This window comes from Cyprinus carpio, chromosome B15, assembly GCF_018340385.1.
Source record: "Cyprinus carpio isolate SPL01 chromosome B15, ASM1834038v1, whole genome shotgun sequence".
Classification (NCBI taxonomy): Eukaryota; Metazoa; Chordata; class Actinopteri; order Cypriniformes; family Cyprinidae; genus Cyprinus; species Cyprinus carpio.
This window is the reverse complement of record NC_056611.1, coordinates 12026401-12049588: the sequence shown is the minus strand read 5'-3', so window position 1 is coordinate 12049588 and position 23188 is coordinate 12026401. Positions and strand designations below refer to the sequence as shown.

The 23188-nt window shown below is 35.2% G+C and overlaps 1 protein-coding gene across 2 annotated transcripts in view; it reads left to right on the top strand.

Annotated features, from left to right (window-relative positions):
• numbl (NUMB like endocytic adaptor protein) overlaps window positions 1-22738 on the top strand; it is a 45330-nt gene extending 22592 nt beyond the window's left edge. For both annotated transcript variants that reach the window (XM_042739231.1, XM_019116470.2), the window contains exons 2-9: window positions 7518-7668; window positions 9627-9701; window positions 12381-12455; window positions 15057-15197; window positions 15897-16101; window positions 16176-16442; window positions 17867-18043; window positions 20025-22738. In XM_042739231.1, coding sequence (XP_042595165.1) covers window positions 7543-7668; window positions 9627-9701; window positions 12381-12455; window positions 15057-15197; window positions 15897-16101; window positions 16176-16442; window positions 17867-18043; window positions 20025-20830 — 1872 coding nt within the window. In that variant the 5' untranslated portion in view covers window positions 7518-7542 and the 3' untranslated portion in view covers window positions 20831-22738. The remainder of the gene's footprint in view (window positions 1-7517; window positions 7669-9626; window positions 9702-12380; window positions 12456-15056; window positions 15198-15896; window positions 16102-16175; window positions 16443-17866; window positions 18044-20024) is intronic.
• Window positions 22739-23188: the final 450 nt, after the last annotated feature.

Sequence of the window (23188 nt, the reverse complement as noted above, 5' to 3'; positions counted from 1 at the left end):
ACTGGATTCCTAACTTTAACTCATTATTTGACCTTTAAATTGTAAGGAAATTATAGGTTGATAAACATGTTGTTCAACTCCCAACCCCCGGCCTAATCCTAAACCTACAATCTGATTGGTTGATGGGAATGTTGGTTCAGGTCCAACAAGGTTGGTCCAGGAAAACATACCACTTGCCAAATCCCAGTAAACAACTTCCATAAGTGTTTTTGTCGAGAAAAAAAAAAAAAAAAAAAACACTTGATCATCCTTAATGATTGATGAGTCAACCATTGTGACTCATCACTAGTCCAAGTTGTTATGGACACAGCTGGACTAAGCTATTTAAAGCTGATAACTGATGCTACATGCCAGTCTTTGTTTTATTAAAGTATATTTTATGAACATAGTTATAAATGTTATTTAATATGGAAAATCAAGATGTTAAATTTTATCTCAAGGTTGAGTTATTCTTCAATGGCATCCATCAGACATTGTTGTCTGGAAGGGTCAGCATTTATATCAGTATAGTCTCAGCTCTTAGAAACCTTTGTATGTCAATCTACTAGACGTTTCTTGGATAATCTATGAGAAACTGTGTACTTTGTTGCCATTTTGTTGAAAAAGGAGCCACAGAGCCATTTTCAATGGCCTGCCCTTCACCCAAAATAAACAAAATCAATAATTCAAGACTCACGAGCTAGACGACCATTCTTTCCTTGCAGCACTGTCCTGTCTGCACATTCAATAAAACCTTGTGTATGCCATTTATTCTATTGTTATTTTATTGCATAACTTAATATTCCAGTGAAACAACAAACTTCTCTCTGGTGACGTATGCCAGAATTCGCCAATTATTTAAGCCCAAAATGTTTTGATGTGAATGCTGGAGTATGCGTATAGATGAAATTATAGTTTGCATGTGTCGAGTTACACATGCATGCTAGTTAGTTTAATCTTTGTTCAGTGTCTGTGCTGTTTCTCTCCAGAAGTTATAAATTGGGGGGAAAAAAAAAACATCTTTGTACTCTTTTATACTTGCACAAATCTCTTAACCACAAACACTCATCAAAGTGCCCGTTTACTGTAGTTGTATCTCGAGTGGTTTGAAAATGGATGTTTATTGTTTTTTCGTCTCTTCAGTTTTTTTGTTTTATTTTCGAGAACCCAGGCAACCTTGTGCACCAACCAATTAGTGCAAAAGAAAAGAAAAAAATGCAACTTGAATGCACAGAGTATCTACGATGTTGATGATAATGTTTACACTATACACACTGTGTAAGCATACCATATTATATACATAAAACCTAAAGTATACTTTGGCCTTCATTCCACATAAACTCTGTCACTGTAAGGTAGCATTTATCTGCAATGACCACATATTAAAATCCAGTCAAAAACCAATGGTCTACACCCTACACATTTTTTCGATAATCATTACACTCAGATGTACAAATGTCAAAATACGGAAGAAATTATCTATTGCTATTTTAATTTCTGACTCTAAGCAAGGCTGCTTAGCAAAGGAGAGGTTGATGTCTTCTTTTAGCCATGTGTTGCTAATAACCAAACTATCCCTTAAATATACATCACAGCAAGGGAAATATTCTTTAGAAATACCCTTGCTAAATAATAATGCCTCTTAAGATGAGCTTGTGGCAGATTGAGAGAAAATTTGGTTTGGAAAAAGCTGCAGAAGCCCTTGTTGGTTAGGCAGAGTGTCAATCGAGCACAGAAGACTCGGTTTCTGATTCAGCTGTCTCACTGCATTAGAGCCCTCGGGTGTCTAACTCTTTAAAGCAACATGCGCACAGACATACATTTTATAGGAGGATTGTTTTACTAGGACATTGGTTTAGCCTGCCTACTGAAAACATTCTGCGGCTTATGTCAGTGAATTCTGATCGAAACTCCTATGTGATTGAATCGACAGAATGTACTGCAAACCAGAATGACCCACATATTCACACTGGCTGTGAGTGTGAAGTGGTCACTGTGTCACTGTCTTTCAGTGCTGATGATATTAGCAAAAGCCAGTTTCTCTTAGGATCTCTTAGGATAAACATTTGGTCCCTTTTCCCCTGTCATTTGCAAACACGATTACTCGCATCTGTATTTGACGTACTGTATGTGGGTGTGTGCGGGTGTCGTGTTTATGTGTGTGAGTGTAACCTCAATCTGAACAGGTGTGATATGGTGCAGTTTCTTTAGACGTGCTGCGGCAGATGGCCAGAGAAACAAGTCGCCTTTGCCTCCTGGGTCAGATGATGTTTGCAAACGAGGTCTATAAAGTACTGAAACTGGGTCATGGGCGGGTGGATCTGTATCTGTCCTGCACAAATGTGTGTACACCAGGACTGGGCTTTTATTTGATTAATTATTTGGTGAAATAGGACACAATAACTTTAAAGGTAGCATTTATTTGACTAAAAATAGAATAAAAATAGTAATATTGTGAAATATTATTGCAATTTAAAATAACTGTTTTCTATTTGAATATATTTTAAAATGTAATTTATTCCAGTGATGCAAAGCTGAACTTTCAGCAGCCATTGCTCCATTCTTTGGTGTCATATGATTCTTTAAAAACCATTAGAAAATACTTATTTGGTGCTTTTTGTATTATCATCAATGTTTAAATAAGTTGTGCTGCTTATAATTGTTGTGGAAACTGTGATTTTTTTTTTTATTTGTTATTTTTTTAAATGAATGAATAAATGAATATATATATATATGTATATATATATGTGTTTAGATTAGATTACCTCTGCTATCTTGTAACTTTGAAAACACTAGTAAATTAATTGTAGCATTTAAAATTTTTCTCAGCGTATTATTGTTACTTTATTTAGACAGATTAGTTTAGACTTTAGTATTGGTCATTTGTCAGTTATCTGCATAATAATGAAAACATTTATGATTTTGTATTGGTCCAAATATTTATATCAGGGGAACCTTAATTGTTTGTCTCATGATAATACAACTTTGGGATTTTACCATAGGGAAGGAATAATTCACCAATAATTCACCAAAAACAGTCCAAACCTGTATGACATGTTTTTCTTCTGCTGAATACAAAATACAATATTTAGAGGAATATCTCAGCTCCTGTTTTCCATACTATGAAAACAATTTGTGATTAGGGGCTTTTCAAGTTGAATAGCATCAATATTCTTCAGAATTTCTTTTATGTTCAAAAAAATAAATAAAAATAAATCACAGGATTGAAACGACAAGAAGGTGAGTAAACAATGGGGATGAAATAAATAATGACAGAATTTTTTAATTTTAGCTGAACTATCCCGTTCATCCCTGCTGAAACAAACCATGAGTGTCTATCTTCCTGCCTGTCCTCTTACCGGGGTTACCGGGCCTGAGCACAGCCTACCGTAAGAGACTGGAGTGTCACGCTACAATTACTTCCTTTTTCGAAAGCATCCAAAAAGCCTCCATTACACTGTCCACCCACGGTGTCTCTGAAATGAGTGCAGGCAGCTGCCGTGGTTCGATTCCCTGCACTGAGAGCATTGATTTTAGCAATAATGAGACAAAGGCTATATCTGCTCCTCCGCATCTGTACTGTAGTTCAAGCCTTACTGCAGACTTTAGCTCATCAGCTTCACTACACTCAGACTGAGATGGCGCAGGGGAGCTTAAGATGGTCTTTTGTAGATTTTGTGCCTTTTGCTGTAGGGGCCATTTTTGATTTGTTATTTACTTGTGACGCTATAGGCCTCGTGCTCAGCGAAGCGTCCTAAGTGAGTTTTAGCCCCTTCACTGCTCTGTTCTTTCTCTTTCTCTCATTTTCTCTCTTTAAACCCATTACCTTAAAGGAATAGTTCACACATAAATAAGAATTTGTTCATTATTCACATTCGCATTCACTTTCAAGTTTCACAAAATCTTCATAAAAATAGCATAAAAGTAGTCCATTCAACTCATGGAGGTCTTATGAAGCCATAACTTTTTAAAAATGTTATTATTCATTTTAAAATATTATTTCAGTGTGAATTTGCTACGAATAATACTATGATTCTAAAATAAATAAGTTTTCATATGCTTCTCGGGGAAGCTAATAGTATTCACAATATTAAAAAATATATAATTTTTATGTGTTGTTTGCTAAGATATTTGTCTGAATTTGATGGGGTATATGTTTGGGCCATCACACAGACACATAAAGAGAAGTGATCTGCCAAATGTTTTGTGTATGAAGTCTTGGTTGACTCTACCCATGTTGCTCCAGCTGGTTTTCATTTGGTGATGAAATCATTTCCATGGAATGGCTTGGGTGGCTCCTATGGCTCTTGTGTGACTTTCACATGCACGTTTTGGAAATTTCCCTGGCAGGTCTCATAAGAACCTCTCAAGAACAACTTGTTTCCTTTGGCTTATGTGTTGATATTAGTTATTATATATGATGTATAGTTATTTTTGGATATTTAATTGTGTGCATTCTTATTTTCTGTATTTTACACTTAGATAAACTTTGGCATCATTTAATGCTTACTTAAAGTTAATCTTTAAAAGCATTTACATTTAGCAGACACTTTTATCCAAAGCGACTTACAAATGAGGACAATGGAAGCAATTGACATCAATAAAAGAGCAATGATATGCAAGTGCTATAAGCCTAACGCAGCACACGAAGCAAGTTTATTATTATTATTATTATTATATATTAAATAAAAAGAAAACATAAAGAATAGAAAAAGAATAATGCAATTTAGTGTTAGAGGCCTTTTTTTTGCTTTTTGTTAATTGTATAATAAATTAAAAGAAAACAAATAGATAATAGATAACACTGTTAAATTTCTACATTTCACATCTTCTAAAGTATTCATTTTAGTTTTTATTGTTTTATTTAGACAAAAATGTGTAGAATTTTATTATCAGTCAGCTATAGATTATAACCTTATTGTTAACTTCAGATAATTGAATTAATTCCGAAATAAAATAAAATAAATATAAATATTAAAATTTAATTTAAAACACTTAAGCAAGAAAGGAACTGCTATACATAAATGTATGATCAAGTACTACAATTACTAAAACATAAATAAAAATAAATTAAAGCTAAATGGAAACATTGAAACATAATATTTAAAATGACAAAAACAAGTTACAGAATAATTACAAGTTAAACTAAAATTTAAATGATAACGGAAATTATAAAAAAGAAAAGCTAATTCAAAATATTCATAAATATCATAATAGTATACAATCATAAAATAACCGTTTATCAGCCATATTATGAAAATAATTGTCTTTTAATATTGATAATTAACATTGAAATGTAATATTGGTGAATCACTAATTATGTAACAAATGATGAAAATAAATATATAATTAAAAAAAATTCTTATGCAATCAACCCCTAAGAAACATGTCAGGTGAACCTCAAACCAGCCTAATACAGGGTTTAAGACCAATTAGTCAACTAGTTCTCCAGGCAACTCACTGATTTACTAAAATATGTCCTTTTGACATCCCCAGCATTGACAGTCAGTGGTGCTGCATCAGTCAGTATTTATTGTGACTGGCACCACAGTGTGAGTGACACACATTAGAACTGTGACCTCAATAAAATTCAATAAGTCTTGTTGTCTCCCTCCCCTTCTACATCTCAAGCTCCCTCTTTCTTCTCCTTATAAAGTCTTTTCTCTTTCTCCCTCTCTCTCTCTGGCTTTTGGCCTGTTCTCTGTCTCTGAACGTCTTCTCCTCCCTCTTTGCACTTCTGTAACTTTGGCAGCCTTTCAGCCATTAGATCAACCCTGAAAGTAGAGCAGAATCTTGGAAGCCCCTCCCTTTCATCTTCCTGCAAATGAACTGACTTCTTGGTCATCTTGATCAAGAAGCCCCAAACATTCAGCCCCTCTGACATTACCGTAATGTCCCGTTGCCTCATTAAAAATGCCATATGGTTTACTCAGCTGCTCATTCCCGCCTCATACCCGGGCAGGTGTCATTTAGCTGAGGGATTCCTGCGTATCGTGTCTGACCCCTACATGATATGTCAAGCTCAGCAACAGGCGCGTGCCAGAGCTGAGTAAAGCCTCCAGAGAGACCTAGACGCCACAGCTATTTAAAAACACACACTCATGTATAGCAGCATGTGGTCTTTTGAGAATGTGGGTGTGTTTTGGGTGAATACATTTGGGATAGATGCCAGACATTTATAGTGATACTTCCGGTGCTCCATGTCTGCCACCTGTTACCCGTAAAGATTCAGGGCTTTGGGAAACGTGCGCTTTTGGCCTCTGACGTGAAGCTATAAAAGTAAAAGCAGTCGTGTCGCATGTGGTTCATATTGAAGAACAGAGTACAACAGTTTGTGTGAAGTTTACAACTTTTCAACGAGAAGATATGCCACAACGTGTTAAAAGATGGTAATGAAGCTGCTGCTAAACTCTTAAAACTTGTCTTTTTTAATAGTGATATGAAAAGTAAGTGATATTAAGAAAATTTTGTGATACGAAAAGTTAGTGATATTTTAATTAATGAGATAAAAAAGTGATATTTTAAAAGTGAGAAAACTTCTGTCAAATCTGTATAATGTTTTTAGTTATATATATATATATATAAGTATATAAGTACTATGTACTATGTATTTTATTATTATTAGGGTGTCTTTAAGTAAAAAGAAATTTTGTTAATTGAAATAAAGTTAAAAATAAAATAAAATACAAATATTAAACTTTAGTAAACTTTTCTTAACTGTTATTTCAAATGAAAGCTTATGAGATAAAAATATGCGATAATTCAAAATAATAATAAATATCAACTATAATAATAACACTAAAATAACACTGACTTAAATATTGCTTTATAAGTTATATAGACTTTTTTCAGTCTCAGAGCCCAATTACCTTTTTGTAAGAGCAGCTAGGACATTTTTCTAAATATCTTCTTTAGTGTTCACTGAAGAATTAATGTCTTATGAGTTTGGAATGACATAAGGGCGAGTAAGCTATGACAGAATCTTAAGTTTTTCATTTGTTAATGTCGTAGAATATGTATTACTGTATATTTTTCTCAGTGGAATTTGTATGATGTGAATGTTTAACTTGGACTAACCAGCTTTGGATATTTGCATTCATCAGAGCAGCCTGGCTTGTGGTGTTGTGCATCAGAATTTGAAATCACCAATGCAAATTAAGGGTAGAATGAATGAACTAATTATGTTGCATAAATAGGCCTCTTGGGAGCAAAGCAATTGTTTTTTAGACAGAAGTGAATGCATTCTCTGTAATTTCTGTTTAATCCAATATACCATGGTTATTTGCATACCCAAAATATGAAATGAATAGTTTGTATTTAATTACTAAGTGTTGGTGGCAATTTTTGAAATCCAAATCTGACAGATTACATCCTGCCTGTCTAGAATGACTGGAAATAACATTCACTTGACACCTAGCTAGTGTGTGTTCTAATAAATCTGACTTTCGGAAGTTACTTTGATCGTGAGGTGAAATAAGGGCTCTTTTGTTCATCATATGTATGTACTCCTGCTAATGTGTCTTCTTTTTTGTTCTCAGCAACAGAGAGTTTGAGAGCGTGGAGATGAATAAACTGCGTCAGAGCCTGGGCAGGAAGAAGCCCACGTACGTGCCGGAGGCCAGCCGGCCGCACCAATGGCAGGCAGACGAAGAGGCTGTACGAAAGGGCAAATGCAACTTTCCTGTCCGGGTAAGTTGAGAAGTTAAATGGCAGGGCTTCCGAATTCATCCAGAGGGTTGTTAACAGACATCTTGCTTTAATAATTTAGAATAAGATGATGAACATGATCTAAAAGTGCGGTCACACAATGCTTTCAGCATGCAGAATTACTTTAGACATTGAAAGGGTGACTTATCAACCCCCCGCACAATAATAACATCAAACTGATGGCGGGAATAGGACACTAAGGATCGTTGTATATACTAATGTTTGAAAGTTCAGGGTCGGTAAGGTTTGTTTAATGTTTTTTAAATTCTCTTGTGCTCAACAGGCTGCATTTATTTGATCAAAAATACAGTAATAAAAACAGTAATATTGTAAAATATAATTACAATTTTAAAAGGACTGTTTTCCATTTGAATAGATTTTAGAATTTATTCATGCACTCTTAAAAATAAAGGTGCTTATAAGGTTCTTCACAGCGGTGAACCATTTTTGGTTCCACAAAGAACCAACTCTTTCTTACCTTTTTATAATCCGAAGAACTTTCTTTCACCACAAAGAACCTTTTGTCAAACAGAAAGGTTCTTCAGATGTTAAAGGTTCTTTAAAAAGGTTCTTCTATGGCCTTTTTTTTAAGATGAATTTTCAGCATCATTACTCGAGTCTTCAGTGTCACATGATCTTTCAGAAATCATTCTAATATGCTGATTTGCTGCTGGAAAGATTCAGGAATCAGGAAAGATTTATTATTATTATTATTATTATTATTATTATTATTATCTGTGTTGAAACCAGTTGTTCTGCTAATATTTTTGTGGAAACCTTGATATATTTTTTTCAGGATTCTTTGATGAAGAGGAAGTTCAAAACAGCATAGAAATCTTTTCTAATCAATTCAGTGCATTCTTGCTAAATAAAAGTGTGAATGTCTTTTATCACTGACTCCAAACTTTTGAATGGTGGTTTTGTGAATATTTTAATGACTTAAAAGGGTTGTCAGTGTAACACATTCATTTAGTGTGCAAACATATCACAAGATATAACAGAATTAATCATTTCCCAGAATGTGGCTAGTATTAATATTAAAGTCAAACTAGTAAATTCACTTTTTAGAATTTTTACAAAATGGCTTTTCTCACAAAATATTGATATATAAAGAGTTCAGATGCAAAAGCCTCTAAGTGCCATCTGAAATGTTCTTCTAAAATGAGCATTTTTCTTAGGTTCCTATGCTTATGTTCAGTTATTTCACCTTCGTGGCAATGAAAAGAACCTATTGGAACCTACACAATTTCAGAAGAAAATTTCAAACTGCATTTAGAGGCTTTTGCATCCGAACTCTTCATATGCGATCAGTGTAATTAATGAATCAGCATATCATGTAATTAATTCAACTGAAATCATTTAACAGTGTTGTTTTGAAATGAAAAGAGACTCTTTCGAGACTAAAGATGGTCTGTATCATTAAGTAACGTGGAGGATGTATTGCAGTGGATCTTGCATAATTAAATTCAGCCTAATTTTACTCTCCAGCCTGAGGCATCAGGAGTCTCTTTGCGACTGAGATGTAATCCTGTAATGGCCTCTGTCCTCATGGCCACCATAATCACATAACCCTGGCTTGATGACTATTAATTGTGTCCATGTGAGGACATTTTGATTGGTTTTGGCTAGACTAAATGTCCCACAAAATATATCCTCTGCTGTGATTTCAATGGGTTCCTCTTTAAAATCTACACAAGCCCTGTTTGGACTAGTTTTCCCTGAAAGGTTGAGTAAATTTGTGTCCCTGTCTGCTTTTTTCACATAACCTCAGCTAAAAATTACAGAGCAGTGATTTTTTTCTTTTTTTTTTTCACAACGCATTGCAAATGTTGTTCAGGGAAATAATGGTGTGGATGAAATTTAGAAAATGTGGATTTCATCAGTTTTGACCTCTCTCTCTGTTTTCCTCCCTTTTCTATCTTTCTTTTTTTCTTCTGCAGTACCTCGGTCTGGTGGAGGTAGAGGAGTCCAGAGGGATGCATGTGTGCGAAGAAGCAGTGAAAAAACTGAAAGTGGTGAGTACTGTAGTGCTTTCCATCCCCACGCAATAAAACATATGCTTGCTGTGAAAAGCAAATTGGCAGCCAAGTAAACTCTTTTGTGCATATTTACAGTAAACCAGTGCAGACAATATATTTCCAACTTAAATCAGTTATATTGAGTTAAGGTGGAAATTAATTAATTTACATATGTCTTCTAGACCTAATGATCATAAATTCATAGTAATATAATAGAAAATAATTTATCATAATATACATTTTTATAGTGAACATACATTTAGTCAGTTTTTCTGTGTTCTGAAATATTTATTATTTGTCTAGAAATTGTTCATGTGTGCCATCTCTATAAAAGAGCAATACTAATATGTGACCCTAAACCACAAAACCAGTCATAAGGGTCAAGTTTTTAAAATTGAGATTTATACATCATCTGAAAGCTGAATAAATAAGCTTTCCATTGATGCATGGTTAGGATATTGTTAGGATATGACAATATTTGGCTGAGACACAACTATTTGAACATCTGGAATCTGGGGGTGCAAAAAAAAATAAAAAAAAATATTGAGACTTGAATTGCATTTAAAGTTGTCCAAATGAAGTTCTTAGCAATGCAAATTGCTAAGTTTTGATACATTAACGGTAGAAAATTTACAAAATATCTTCATGGACCATGAGCTTAACTAATTATCCTAATTATTTTTGGCGTAAAAGAAAAATCTATAATTTTTCCCCATAGAATGTATTGTTGGCTATTGCTACAAATATACCCGTGCTAATTATGATTGGTTTTGTGGTCCAGGGTCACATATATAAAAATTACTTATTAATAAAATAATAATAATAATAACAAAATCCAGTATTATTATTATTATTATTATGCTTCTGTAGTATGCACTAAAAATGCCATGTAGATAAGTTGCTCGATAAGTAGAAAATGTATGTAAATTAATTTTGAAAAGACATATACATTTACGTAGCAAATATAAATTGGTTTTATAATTATAAACTCTAAATTATTTAATCGCTTAGAAATTGCTCTGTTTGAGCACTGCTTTATAAAATATTTGTTTTTGCTTTATGCATTATATGCTCTATAAAATCTATATAATATCTGCATAGTATATAGTGTACATTTGTATATAGTCTTTGTTTAGGTCAATTTGAATCATGCATAACCAAAAAAAACAAACAGTCATATAACTAGGTTTTAATTTTGACCTCTGACACAGAGACTGATTCCCATCCCTTTGTAAAACCCCCCACGTTCTTCTTTCCTCATTGCAGACGACCACAAGCTCTTGAAGACTTGTGAGGACTTAGGATTTAATGTACTGAGAGTCTACAAAGTCTCATTTATTTTAAAAATCAATCTTTATGGAGCGTAGCTGCTCTGTCGATGGCTATTGTCTTCAGTATTGCTGCTCAGTCAGTAGTCATATCCTGAGCCTGCAGATCTCATTACTGAATTGTCAGAGCAGAACTGTAATATGTTATGTTTTTTTTTTATCATGTAATAGCCTAACTTTTCACCCACTAGTGCTGTGTGTGTGACACTGTCTTTGTGTGTGGCCCTTGTCTTTGGGGCCCCTCCATCTGTTCATATACGCTCTTCTCTTTCATCCCCATGTTGGCAGTTCCCGCTGTGTCTGTCTACACAGTCACTTCATTTATTTTCTCTTCTTCCTCAAACCCCCAAAGCCTTTATCTCATTCTGCTTTGAGCTTGTGCTAGTTTCTTATTCTCCCAGTCTCTTCCTCAGCCAGTGTAATTTCCGCAGTGTTCTGCTGTCTTAGCAAATTTGGACAGTGACTTTCGGGATGCTTGTAACGTCAGCTGAAATCCCTCAGATTTTTTATTTATTTAGTTCCTTCAGTTTAACTTATTCCTACAGTTTTTTCAAGATTAAGAGTCGTTTCATGGTGTACTAACCTTCACTCTCTCAGACAGACTTGCACTCACAACAGATTTACTGAAAGATTTAAACCCTGTTCCAAAACTAGATAGCTGTCTTGCAGTTCACTGAGCCTGTCCTAAAAGTGCACTCCAGGTGTAAAAGCAAGCTCTATTCAATGCTGTTTGCTTCTTGAATTTGGCTTTGGAAATAATAATAATAATAATAGCGCCCTACTATTTTGGGTCCCAAAAGTCAGTATAATTTTTTTAAAGTATTAAGTAGCATTTATTTTAAGTAGCATTTATTTGATTAAAAATACAGTAAAACAGTAACATTGTGAAATATTATTTAAATGTAAAATAACTGTTTTCTATTTTAATATATTTTAAAATGTAATTTATTCCTTGATGCAAAGCTGATATATGAGCATATGCTGAACCCATTTTTTTAATGGTAGAGTAAAACACCTGTCTGACTGTGAGGGAAAAAAAATATGACAACAATTGTCTAGTAATAAATAAATATATACATTTTGGTAAATGATATTGATATATAAGCAAGGGCAAATGTAGTAATAATAATATATAATAATATAACCCAAATTATAATAAAAATAGTATCAAATTTGACTAGTTTTCTGGCCTTGTTGGGTCAGCATGTTGTTGGACAGCTCTTTGATATGCTTCGAGTATAAATTGAGCTGACAAAAGCTAAACCTGGCATAGAAATGTCAAAAATAGTAGTAGTGCTAATATCCTGTTGTGTCAAAGTGCTGATTTTGTTTTAATATTTCTTCTCAGAGTGGGAAAAAAACTGTCAAGGCTGTGCTTTGGGTGTCTGCTGATGGCCTGAGAGTAGTGGACGACAAAACCAAGGTTAGTGTGTATAGGCATTTTGTTGCGTGTCCATTGAAAGCCATTAATCAAGGATAAAAAAGTCTTTGAAGCCCCGAAAAGCCCCCAAGCCATCAATTAGCTGAGTCCGTCGGCAAAGAGAGTAAATCTGTAGGAAACACAAAATATGCAGTAGGAGGAAGTTGGCAGGCCTACAAAAAAAACCTGTCACATGACCATCCAGCTTCACGGGACATCACACAGACTGTCTCAGACACAAGATGACTTTTAAGGCCAAGGGTTCCCGTGTCTCTCACGGTTGGCTTTTTCTTTTCAAAGTTCAAGGATTAATGTAACATCCTTCCCTCAGACAAAACCCGGAAAGTTAACCAGAAAAGGTCAAAGGCCTCACATAATGAGTTCAATTATCCCCCGTTCCTCCTTTTCAGCTCACACAGTAAAAGGCGGAAGGCCACAAAGCTTTCTTTTTTTGTTTCTCGTAAGGGCCTCAGACTCAGTCGTTCACTCACTATGCCCTTCTGGTAATCCTCCCATATACATATGAGTCAGCAGTACCACCTAATCCTTCCTGCCACTGTCACACACCACCTGTGTGTCCTGCACCTCCTCCTCTCCTCACTCTGGTTAAACTTCACTTGTCAATCTATTAATAATAGAAAAAAGGCAGGGCTCAACACTAAGGATTTTTTTTCTACTGGCTCAGTTGGACCTGTGGTTCCAATTTTTACTTGCCATGCCAAAACGTCCTATAGCCCCGCCACAAAAATGAATGAACAAATGAATAAATTGTTATTATATTTAGACCATGTAACCATGTATTATAATAAATAAGGTTATGACACCACAATTCTAGATACCAGTGAATTTTCACAATTCTGCATTCCAAATTCAATAACACATTAAAAACTATTAGCCTAACTATAATAGCGTTATTTTATTTTAAATGCTTTAATAATTTTAGATTCAAATTAAATAAACAGTTTTTTCACGTACAGAAATTAAATGATCAAATGTAAAATAACACTGCATAGACTTCACTGTACAAATTAAATGTCACTTGAAGGAATAGTTCACCCAAAAATAAAATTTCTCTGAAATTGTATTCGCCTTTAGTTCATCCAAGATGTAAATGCGTTTGTTTGTTCATCGAAACAAATATGGAGAAATGTAGCATTACATCACTTTCTCACTAATGGATTCTCTGTGGTGAATGGGTGCTGTCAGAATGAGAGTCCTCACAGCTGATTAAAAACATAACAATAATCCACAAGTAATCCACATGACTCCAGTTCATCAATGAACAACTTGTGAAGAAAAAAAGCTGCATGTTTATAAAGAACAAGTCCATCGTTAACTTTAAACTGTCACTTCTGACCAAAACTCCTTGACTCGATAATCCATAATAACCAGTGAAAAAGTCAATCCTCTGTTGTCCTCTCATTCCATACATATTTATTTACAAATTTTAAGACTTTTAGACAAATTTGAGACTATTTTCACTTGTAAATGTTGCAAGCAATATGAAGAAAGCAATATTATGGATAACAGACTCGTATTTTAGCTGGAAGTATTGTTTTTTGATTATATTAATGACACAGCCAGCAGCAGGTAAATTAGGCTGCTGTCACTCTACGACCTAATGGACAGATCCATTATACTGATACACATCCGATTTCTCTTTCAAATGTTTATGAGGGTACTTGCCAAGATGATTATTTTGACATAATAGTTTGTGTTTTTGTGTGTTCAAAGCACAATAAGATGCGAAAGAGAAGTTATTTTTTTATTTTCAGTGTACTTATTTTCTTATATTTAGCAAGTACCAAATTTTCCCATCTTCTTGCAGCTGAATGGTTTCAATGTTTAAATTGCCAAAACACTTGCAAATGATAAACCTTCTTCTTTTTCTTGAATTTCTTCAACTTTCCCGAGCATCTTTCACACTTGTCCTGGGCCATCAGGTAGTACTTATTTTCGAGCCCTGAATGTGTTTTTGATTACAAGACCAGACTATCTTATTCCTGACAACTGAGATGAGTCAAAAGTCATGAACCCATAAAGTTCTTCCCATCCACTGTAAACCCCCCTGTTCCCCCCAGAACACAATCATCCATGACGAAGCTTTTAGAGCTGGAACTGGGCCCCTTCGGTCAGTAATTGGCTAACAATGAATGGGCCTCTCACCTTGACCCAGTCTTCCTCTGCTTCACCCCTCACATACCACTTCTACAGTGTTCAGTTCATGCATTATGTATTTACTGTGGCCCCCTAACAAGGAAACACTAGCCACTGTTACAGTGGGAGGTCCAGGCTACACAAAAAGCTTTAGTCATGTTAGAAGAATCAAAAGGACAAAACGGTACAATGTGGTTAGGTCATGGACAAATAAGAGGAACTATCTCGTTTAAAACATGGCTTTCTAGTTCCTGGGATGTAATATAACATTTTTATTCAATTTGGTTTCATGTTTTTGAAACACTATAATGCCATTTGTATAAAATCTAGTCATTTAATGAGCACTTTCAAAATACTTTACTTTCTTTTCATTTGTATGTTAAATTTTTTTGTCATTTAAGAAGCCACAAACAACAACCGGTCTACCCCTTTTTACTTTCTCTATAGGACCTCATTGTTGACCAGACCATTGAGAAGGTGTCCTTCTGTGCACCTGACCGTAATTACGACAAGGCATTCTCCTACATCTGCCGTGATGGTACGACTCGCCGCTGGATATGCCACTGCTTCATGGCCTTGAAGGACTCGGTGAGGAGAACCCAGCGGGGATTAATTCTTCAGCCTCTATTCCCCGCAAAGTGGGATTAAGAAAGGGATTATGGCAGTGTTATCTCAACTGGAATAACCGCTTAGAGACTGTTATCTGTACTTGGGGCACAGAGAAAAACACATTAAGTACTCGAATGAAATGGAATTTTGATTAGGATCCCAATACTAGTCTAGACAAAAAACATTTTGTGACCATATGATGTTTTTGTCTGTCCCATAACAACAGTAGCATACAGTGTATGCAAACACCGACTAACCTAGTTATGCCAGACTAAAAAATATAATTTTCTCTTTCATACTCTAGTAAAATGTCAAAACATCCTTAAAACATTAATTTACTTACAAAGTAAAATTCATGTTTTTGTATCGTAGCTCGTATTTTTCGTATTTTCTTAGCTCAATTCATGTTTTTGTATCTTAGCTCGTATTTTTCGTATTTTCTTAGCTCATTGGTTAATTTATTTTTTTCCTTTAAGCATAAATCCAATTTTTTTTTTTATCATTATATTACTTTATATATTTAAAATATTATATTATTATAAGTTAAAGTTAAAAAATATATATTTTATCTTAAATTTATATCTTAAGGTATTTTTACTGGAACAACATGACAAAAAAGCTAAAAAGATTAAAAAATCTTTGGAGTGTATGCTAATGGAACATCCTCCACAACATTAGGGTGAACGTTTGAGTCATGCGGTCGGATGTGCCTTTGCCGCTTGCCTTGAGCGGAAGCAACGCAGAGAGAAGGAGTGTGGGGTCACAGCTTCCTTTGATGCAAGCCGCACATCGTTTGTGAGGGAAGGCTCCTTCCGCGTCTCCTCAGCTGGACAGCAGAGTGACCGAGAGGACATCATGAAACAACTGCAGGACAAAAAGAAAGGTCAGTATCATTACAATCACTCTCAAAAACCATTGTGAAAAATGATTCTTATTAGTGAGCGTGCCTCTCTGCAGAAGTGTGTGGAATTTCTGCAATGCCACCTGGAAATGCATCTCCTCCAGAAGGAGCGGCGTCACCGGGGGAGCGAGCGGAGCCAGGCGGGCCTCACGCCATCCCGCGCCGCCACGCTCCTATCGAGCAGTTGGTGCGGCAGGGCTCTTTCCGCGGCTTTCCACAACTTAGCCAGAAGAACTCACCTTTCAAACGGCAGCTCTCCCTTCGCTTAAATGATCTCCCATCAACCTTGCAGCGCAAGACGGACTTCCAGACCAAGAACCCAGGTTAGATGTTTTTGTGTACTCAAGCTGTGTAAGTGTAATGGAACCGTAATGTTGACGCAGTACCCATGTTTACCCATGTGATAGTACTGACTGCAATTTATGTGTACTGTGCGTCATCAACCAGAGGACTTTGACATTTCAAATGTATCTCATGTTGAGCCTGCAAACAAATAAGTAGAACAAAAGCTTCCTATTTCCACTGAAACCATATGATTGTACCCATAAAATCATTTAAGCGTGTATTCCAGACTATAAACTGCTGCATTTACCTGTAGATATGTGATGTACAGGTACTTTCCATTGATTCTTTCTAGTGTAGTGCTCTATAAATAACATGTTTTGCATTTGCAGAATTTTTTTTATTTTTTTATTAGAGAAACACCAATATTAAAATTCTGTGTGATCCTGATAATCTGATGATTACTGTCATAACCATGGCTAACCATTATTGTTGATATTAAAATTCTGTTCTGTATCGTGTAAAAAAAAAAGGTAATGGCAATCTAAATGTAAAAATAGGGAAAATTAGCATGAACAATTAAAAATCAAATATCATCCAACACATATTATGAAGTAATATGATTAAAAAACAATCTGTAATATTGTTTGATAATTGATATGATACACTACTATTATTATGATTAAAATATTATGTGTTAATATGATTAAAAAACAATCTGTAATATTGTTTGAAGGCTTCGAACCCACAACTGCTCCCCGGGTGCCGCAGTATAAATGGCTGCCCACTGGGTGTGTGTGTTCACGGTGTGTGTGTGTGTTCACTGTTGTGTGTGTACACTTTGGATGAGTTAAATGCAGAGCACGAATAAATCTGAGTATGGGTCACCATACTTGGCTGTATGTCACGTCACTTATTACAGTTTAACTGAATTTTCAGCATCATTTCTTCAGTCTTCAGTGTCACAAGATCCCTCAGAAATCTAAATTCTAATATGAAAGAATTTGCTGGTCAAGAACATTATTATATATATATATATATATATATATATATATATATATATATATATATATATATATGTATGTATATATATATATATAGCTGTATATATATATATATATATATTATCAATGTTCATTCTTGTATGATTAAAAAACAATCTGTATTATTTTTTGATAATTTGTTTGATTTTCTACTATTAAAAAGTAGGGGGACAATGTTAAAAATTTTTTTTTTTATATTTTTTTTTGTTGTGTTATATTTTTCAGTTTTTTGTGTTATTGCTAAAAAAACAAAAAAAAAAAAAACATAACAAACCCAAACTATTTAACGATAACGTATAATGAATCTCTACCTTATATCATAGATCCAGGTTATTTTAGCAAGCAAAATCCCATAAACTGTATACATGACCCACCGAAATAAACCAAACAGGTGTGATTGACCTTTTCTATTGGTCTGTTAGTCCCAGAGATGGATCTATCAGTGGCAGGAGAGGCAGACAGCATAAATGCTCTGTGCAGCCAAATCAACAGCTCTTTCACCAAACCGTCTGAGGATCTGTGTGCCAAAGCCACCAGCAACTGCTTACCAGTTTGCTGCCCTCCACCTGCCATTCCCCCTCCACCGGCTCCACCGCAAGGTAACACAGACAGCACAATCCCACATACAGTTTAAATGTTTTTGAAAGAAGTCTCTAATGCTCACCAAGGCTGCATTTATCTGATTAAAAATACAGTAAAAACAGTAATATTTTTAAATATTATTAACAATTAAATTAACTGTTTTCTATTTAAACTGTCATTTATTCCTGTGATGCAAAGCTGTATTTCCAGCATCCATTAATCCAGTACTCCATATCACATGATCTTTCGGTTATCATTCTTGATAATGCTTCTTGTTATCAGTGTTGATAATTGTGTTGTTTTTGCTGATTAAAATTTTCAGGATTCTTTGAATGGAGCATTCAAAATAACTGCATTTATTTGAAATAGAAATCTTTTGTAACTTTATAACTGACTTTACTGTCACTTTTGATCAGTTAAATTTGACCTTGCTTAAAAAATATTAATATTAATTTATTTTCTTAAATTTTACCCCAGACTTTTAAATTATAGTGCATCACACAGTGTATCCACAAACATATTAAGAAACACAACTGTTTTCAACATTACAATATGTGACCTGTGCTGGCAAAATGAGTCACAATGAGCAAATTTTGGAAAAAATAAAATATTATTTTTACATTCTCTATTTAAAGTGATGTATGATTTGTTGGAATCGGTTGAAAAATGGCTGATGTAGATATGTTTGTTTTAAGTGGGTGGTGTATGATTTGTAAAGTGAAAAACTGATTTAAAGTTTTATGAAAGTTCCAAAGCAAATTCACCTAGCAACATTACATCTTTTCCCCCACTTCTTTTCTTAATAATCATTGCTAGATTAACAATCACAATATAGCTATTTTTTATTTTATCTTTGTTGTTATAAATAAGAACCGATGCAAAAAAAGAGCAAATATAATAGTGTATAGTGTAAGTGTAGTGTATTACTTTTTTCACTTTACATCTAAACAAAAGCATTCAAGTAAGAAAACCTAATAGTAAAAAGTAAAATTTACAAATAAATTTAGCTTAAACTTTACCTTTACATTAAAAATACAATAAAAAAATAAATTATTAAAAGCAGATCAATCAAGAGCAGCGAGTGATTCCCTGTCTTCTTTTATTGTTTGATCAACATTAATGAGACATATGGCCTCTATTAAAGGGATAGTTCTCCCAAAAATGAAAATTCAGTCATTAATTACTCACCCTCATGTCGTTCCAAACCCGTAAGACCTCCGTTCATCTTCGGAACACAAATTAAGATATTTTTGATGAATCCCTGACCCTCCCATAGACAGCGAGCATACTACCATGGTCAAGGTCCAGAAACGTAGCAAGGACATTGTTAAAATAATGTAGTCCATGTAGTATCAGTTGTTTAACTGTAATTTTATCCCTTTAAGATATAGTGTAATGCATGGATCTAATATAATGTTATACATCCAATGATTTTCCCCAACAGTTACCTAAACATTCACTTAAAGCGATAGTTCACCCAAAAATGAAAATCTGATGTTTATCTGCTTATCCCCAGGGCTTCATACATTCATCTTTCATACAAAGATGAAGATGACTTTGTTTCTTCAGTAAAAAAAACAAATTATGATTTTTTTTGTAGTCTCTCAGCAGTACAATGCTTGGTAATGGTAACAGAATCTATGAGAAAAAAAAAAACATGCACAGAAAAATCTAAATTAAACCCTGCGGCTCGTGATGATACATTGATGTGTAAAGACACAAAACGATCGGTCTGTGCAAGAAACTGAACAGTATTTAAATAATTTTTTTTACGTCTGATTCATGCAATGTCCGAACTGTTAGAACTCTTGTGAATGCTCTTCTTCTTGCTTTATGTTGGATCGCAGACTTATAAGTGCATTACCGCCACCTACCTCTCAAGTGGACCATTGACACTCTTGATCTGGGCACATTCCAACTCATTTTGCAAGCATGGTCACATATTAAGAAATGTGTATTGAGGCATGTTTTAACATTCTTACTCCTTCCACTTCCCAGCTACAAGCTCGTGGGTTCAGACAGAGCCGGCTGTCCAGTCTCCTCCACCCGTTCCTCAGGGCGGCCACAAACGCACCCCGTCCGAGGCAGAACGGTGGCTGGAGGAAGTGGCTAAAGCGGTGAAAGCCCAGCAGCAGACTCCACCGACCCTACCACCACCACCCACTCAGCAACCTCCGCCGGTGGCCACCATGCCCATCGCACCCGGTTCCCTTCCCTCCTCCATGCAGCCATTCCCAATGGCCTTTGATGTCACCCCCGCACCCTTAGGGATGTTCGCCCAACAGCCCCTTCAACCGGCTTTTGTACCTATGCAGCCGTACATGCCCAGTCTGGCCAACAGCATGACCTATCCCAATGCCAGTGTGCCTGTGGTGGGCATCACACCGTCACAGATGGTGGCTAATGTATTCTGCACTGCGGCCGGGACAGGGGGTGGTGGAGTGGCGATGGGGGTCGGGATGGGGCCGAAGACGGGTACGCTTGGGGGTGGCCAACAATCAGCTTTCCCTACCCTGTCCGGGGGCTTCCCAACCACCACGTTCGCATCTCCTCCAACCGTCAACGGCCATCCGCATAACTCCTTTCCATCAACGACCACGATTACGAGTGTCATGCAAAATGGTAGTACCGTAAAAAGCGGCACTAGTTGGCCAATGGAGAGTCTGAATCTGAATCCCACATGCAGTTCCCAGGAAGCAGAGCATTTTGAGGCAAAGTGGGCTGCTCTGGAGTCCAAATCGCAACCGAAGGCGCAAAACCCTTTTTCGAATGACTTACAAAAGACTTTTGAGATTGAACTATAATCGTAAGGAGACTCTGAACTATTTCATACCCCATTCCCCTTCCCCCTTTTTGTCTCCTAAAGGGTTTTCTTATACTCAAGGGCATTGGTTGATGTAAGAGATCATTCGGTTGCATTTTGCGTCATTTCAAAAATCAGACTCAAGATTGGGAGAACAGAAAGACCGTCACAACATGTTTGGCACTTACAAGACAGATTGAAAGAGAAACCTGCACATTACTTTCACCGGTAATGACCCTTGCTTGGAAAATGAATGATTTTGCTTGAAGGAAATATGGAAATTAGGGGATGGTCGAAGTTTATTTATTGTTCTTATTTGATTATTTTTAATCAGATTTTAATTATTCTCAGTTTTCCCTTATTTATTTATATTGAACAGGGTGAAGGATTACTGGTGGAATAAATTGGCTACTTGAAAATTGATTAACCAAATGATAGATTACATAATTTGGGTTACGTTATCTTGTAGAACTGAGTTTACGTTGTGGTGTAAATAGCATGCTTTCAGTTTACTTTATTTATTGTTCGTTAGGTTCATTAATTCCAAATGAATCAGTTGAACCATCCGCTCTGAACCAAGTGGATACCAAAAGTTCCACCAACAGGCACATTCCAACCCTGATTATATGATCAAGACCCGTCATGCAATGAAAAACTAGACCGAAATGCCACTGTAGTGACCTTGACTTCTAGTAATTAACCTTTTAGAGATTTGGAACAACATCCTGAGGTTTGTAGTTTTATTTTTATAATCTGTTTAGCCAGACCTGTTGAAATATATGAATTTGGTCATTATTTTAAATGGTTTCATGGGGCTTCTCAGTTGTTATGAATGTATTTCAGAAACTCTATGACCATTCTAAGGTGGTAAAATGACAAAATGTGTTAAATGGGTGGTTGTGAAGGAAACATTGAAAAAGATGGAGGTTATAGTGTTCGTTTTTGCAAGCAATGGAACGACTACACAGACTCTTAAAGGGACAGAGTCATTTGGTCCCGTTCATGCATGCTTAAAATATCCCATATTACAGTATGTTAAAACATTGAATATGCATATTAGTCTTGGCTTTTTTTCTTATCACCACTGTTTCACTCACTCTGGTCTAAGAAAGGAAATAATTGTCTTTAATTGCAGGTGAATAATGGCACACAGTCTACACTATGAGATCTCATGCAATTATTGTAAAAATAGATTTGGATCCTGCTCATTCAAGAGGTTCATATTTTCTCCAGTGTGGAGCGTTTAGGGACATTTATTGTTCAGTAATGCTCAATGGTTGTATTTTTATTTTCTTGGGAAATTATCCAAGTGTGCGAATAAGATGTTGAATGAGCTTTCTGGAGTGGGTGGAGCCTGCAAGTGTCAAAGCTAGATGATCAAAGTCAGACTGCACACTGTGCTCGGTGAGGTGAACATAAACACTCTTCCTGTGGAGATTTAATAGCAGTGGACATTTAAGGCAGGCACAATGTTTTTAACTCCTGTTTCAAAAGGCCAGTTTGACCGTCATGTGTTATAAATTGACCTCCGGGTTTTCTTATCAATTGTTTATTACAGGGTCAAGCGGGTCTATTGTAGCACAGTGAATCTAAAAATAGTCCTTTTTCCAAAGACAATGCATTTGTAATTTGGCCAAGCGATATGTTGTATGGCGTCAAATGGATGAATTTATAATATTCAATCGCCCTGGCTCTTTTTGTCCACACCCTCCCCATGACAAAATCGAGGTTTTTCAAAACCAGGGAACTAAATTACCTCATAAAGTTGATTGTAAACTTTAGTGTAGTGATAACAAACCAGTGGAGTTTATTTTTAATCTTTATTTCCAGAATTTTGTATTTAAACCTACATATTTCTATTGTAATTACATTGTATAAAAGATAAATAAATAATATAATATAAACAATGGTACCTTTGTTGGTGGCTTGATTCATGTACAGCATACATGTATACAGAGAGGAGATCAAGATCAAGATTTTCCCCTCATTACTCCTTTTTTGTTATTATTATTCATTCCCATTATTTTCTGTGGTGAACCTCATTATATATAAGATGATCAAAATGTGTTTATTGACAATGTGACCTGAATGTATTTGATTAAGATTCACCCCAAAACAATTAAAAATAGAAATTTATAAATTTAATTGCATCTAATGTAAATATTCTATTATATATTGTATTATAAAATATTTTAAACACACACACACACACACACACACACACACATACATGCATTCATACACACATACACACACACATACACACACACACATACATATATATATATATATATATATATACATATATACATATGTATTTGTTAATTTCAGGTAAAATGTAACTTTTTTTAACTTATTT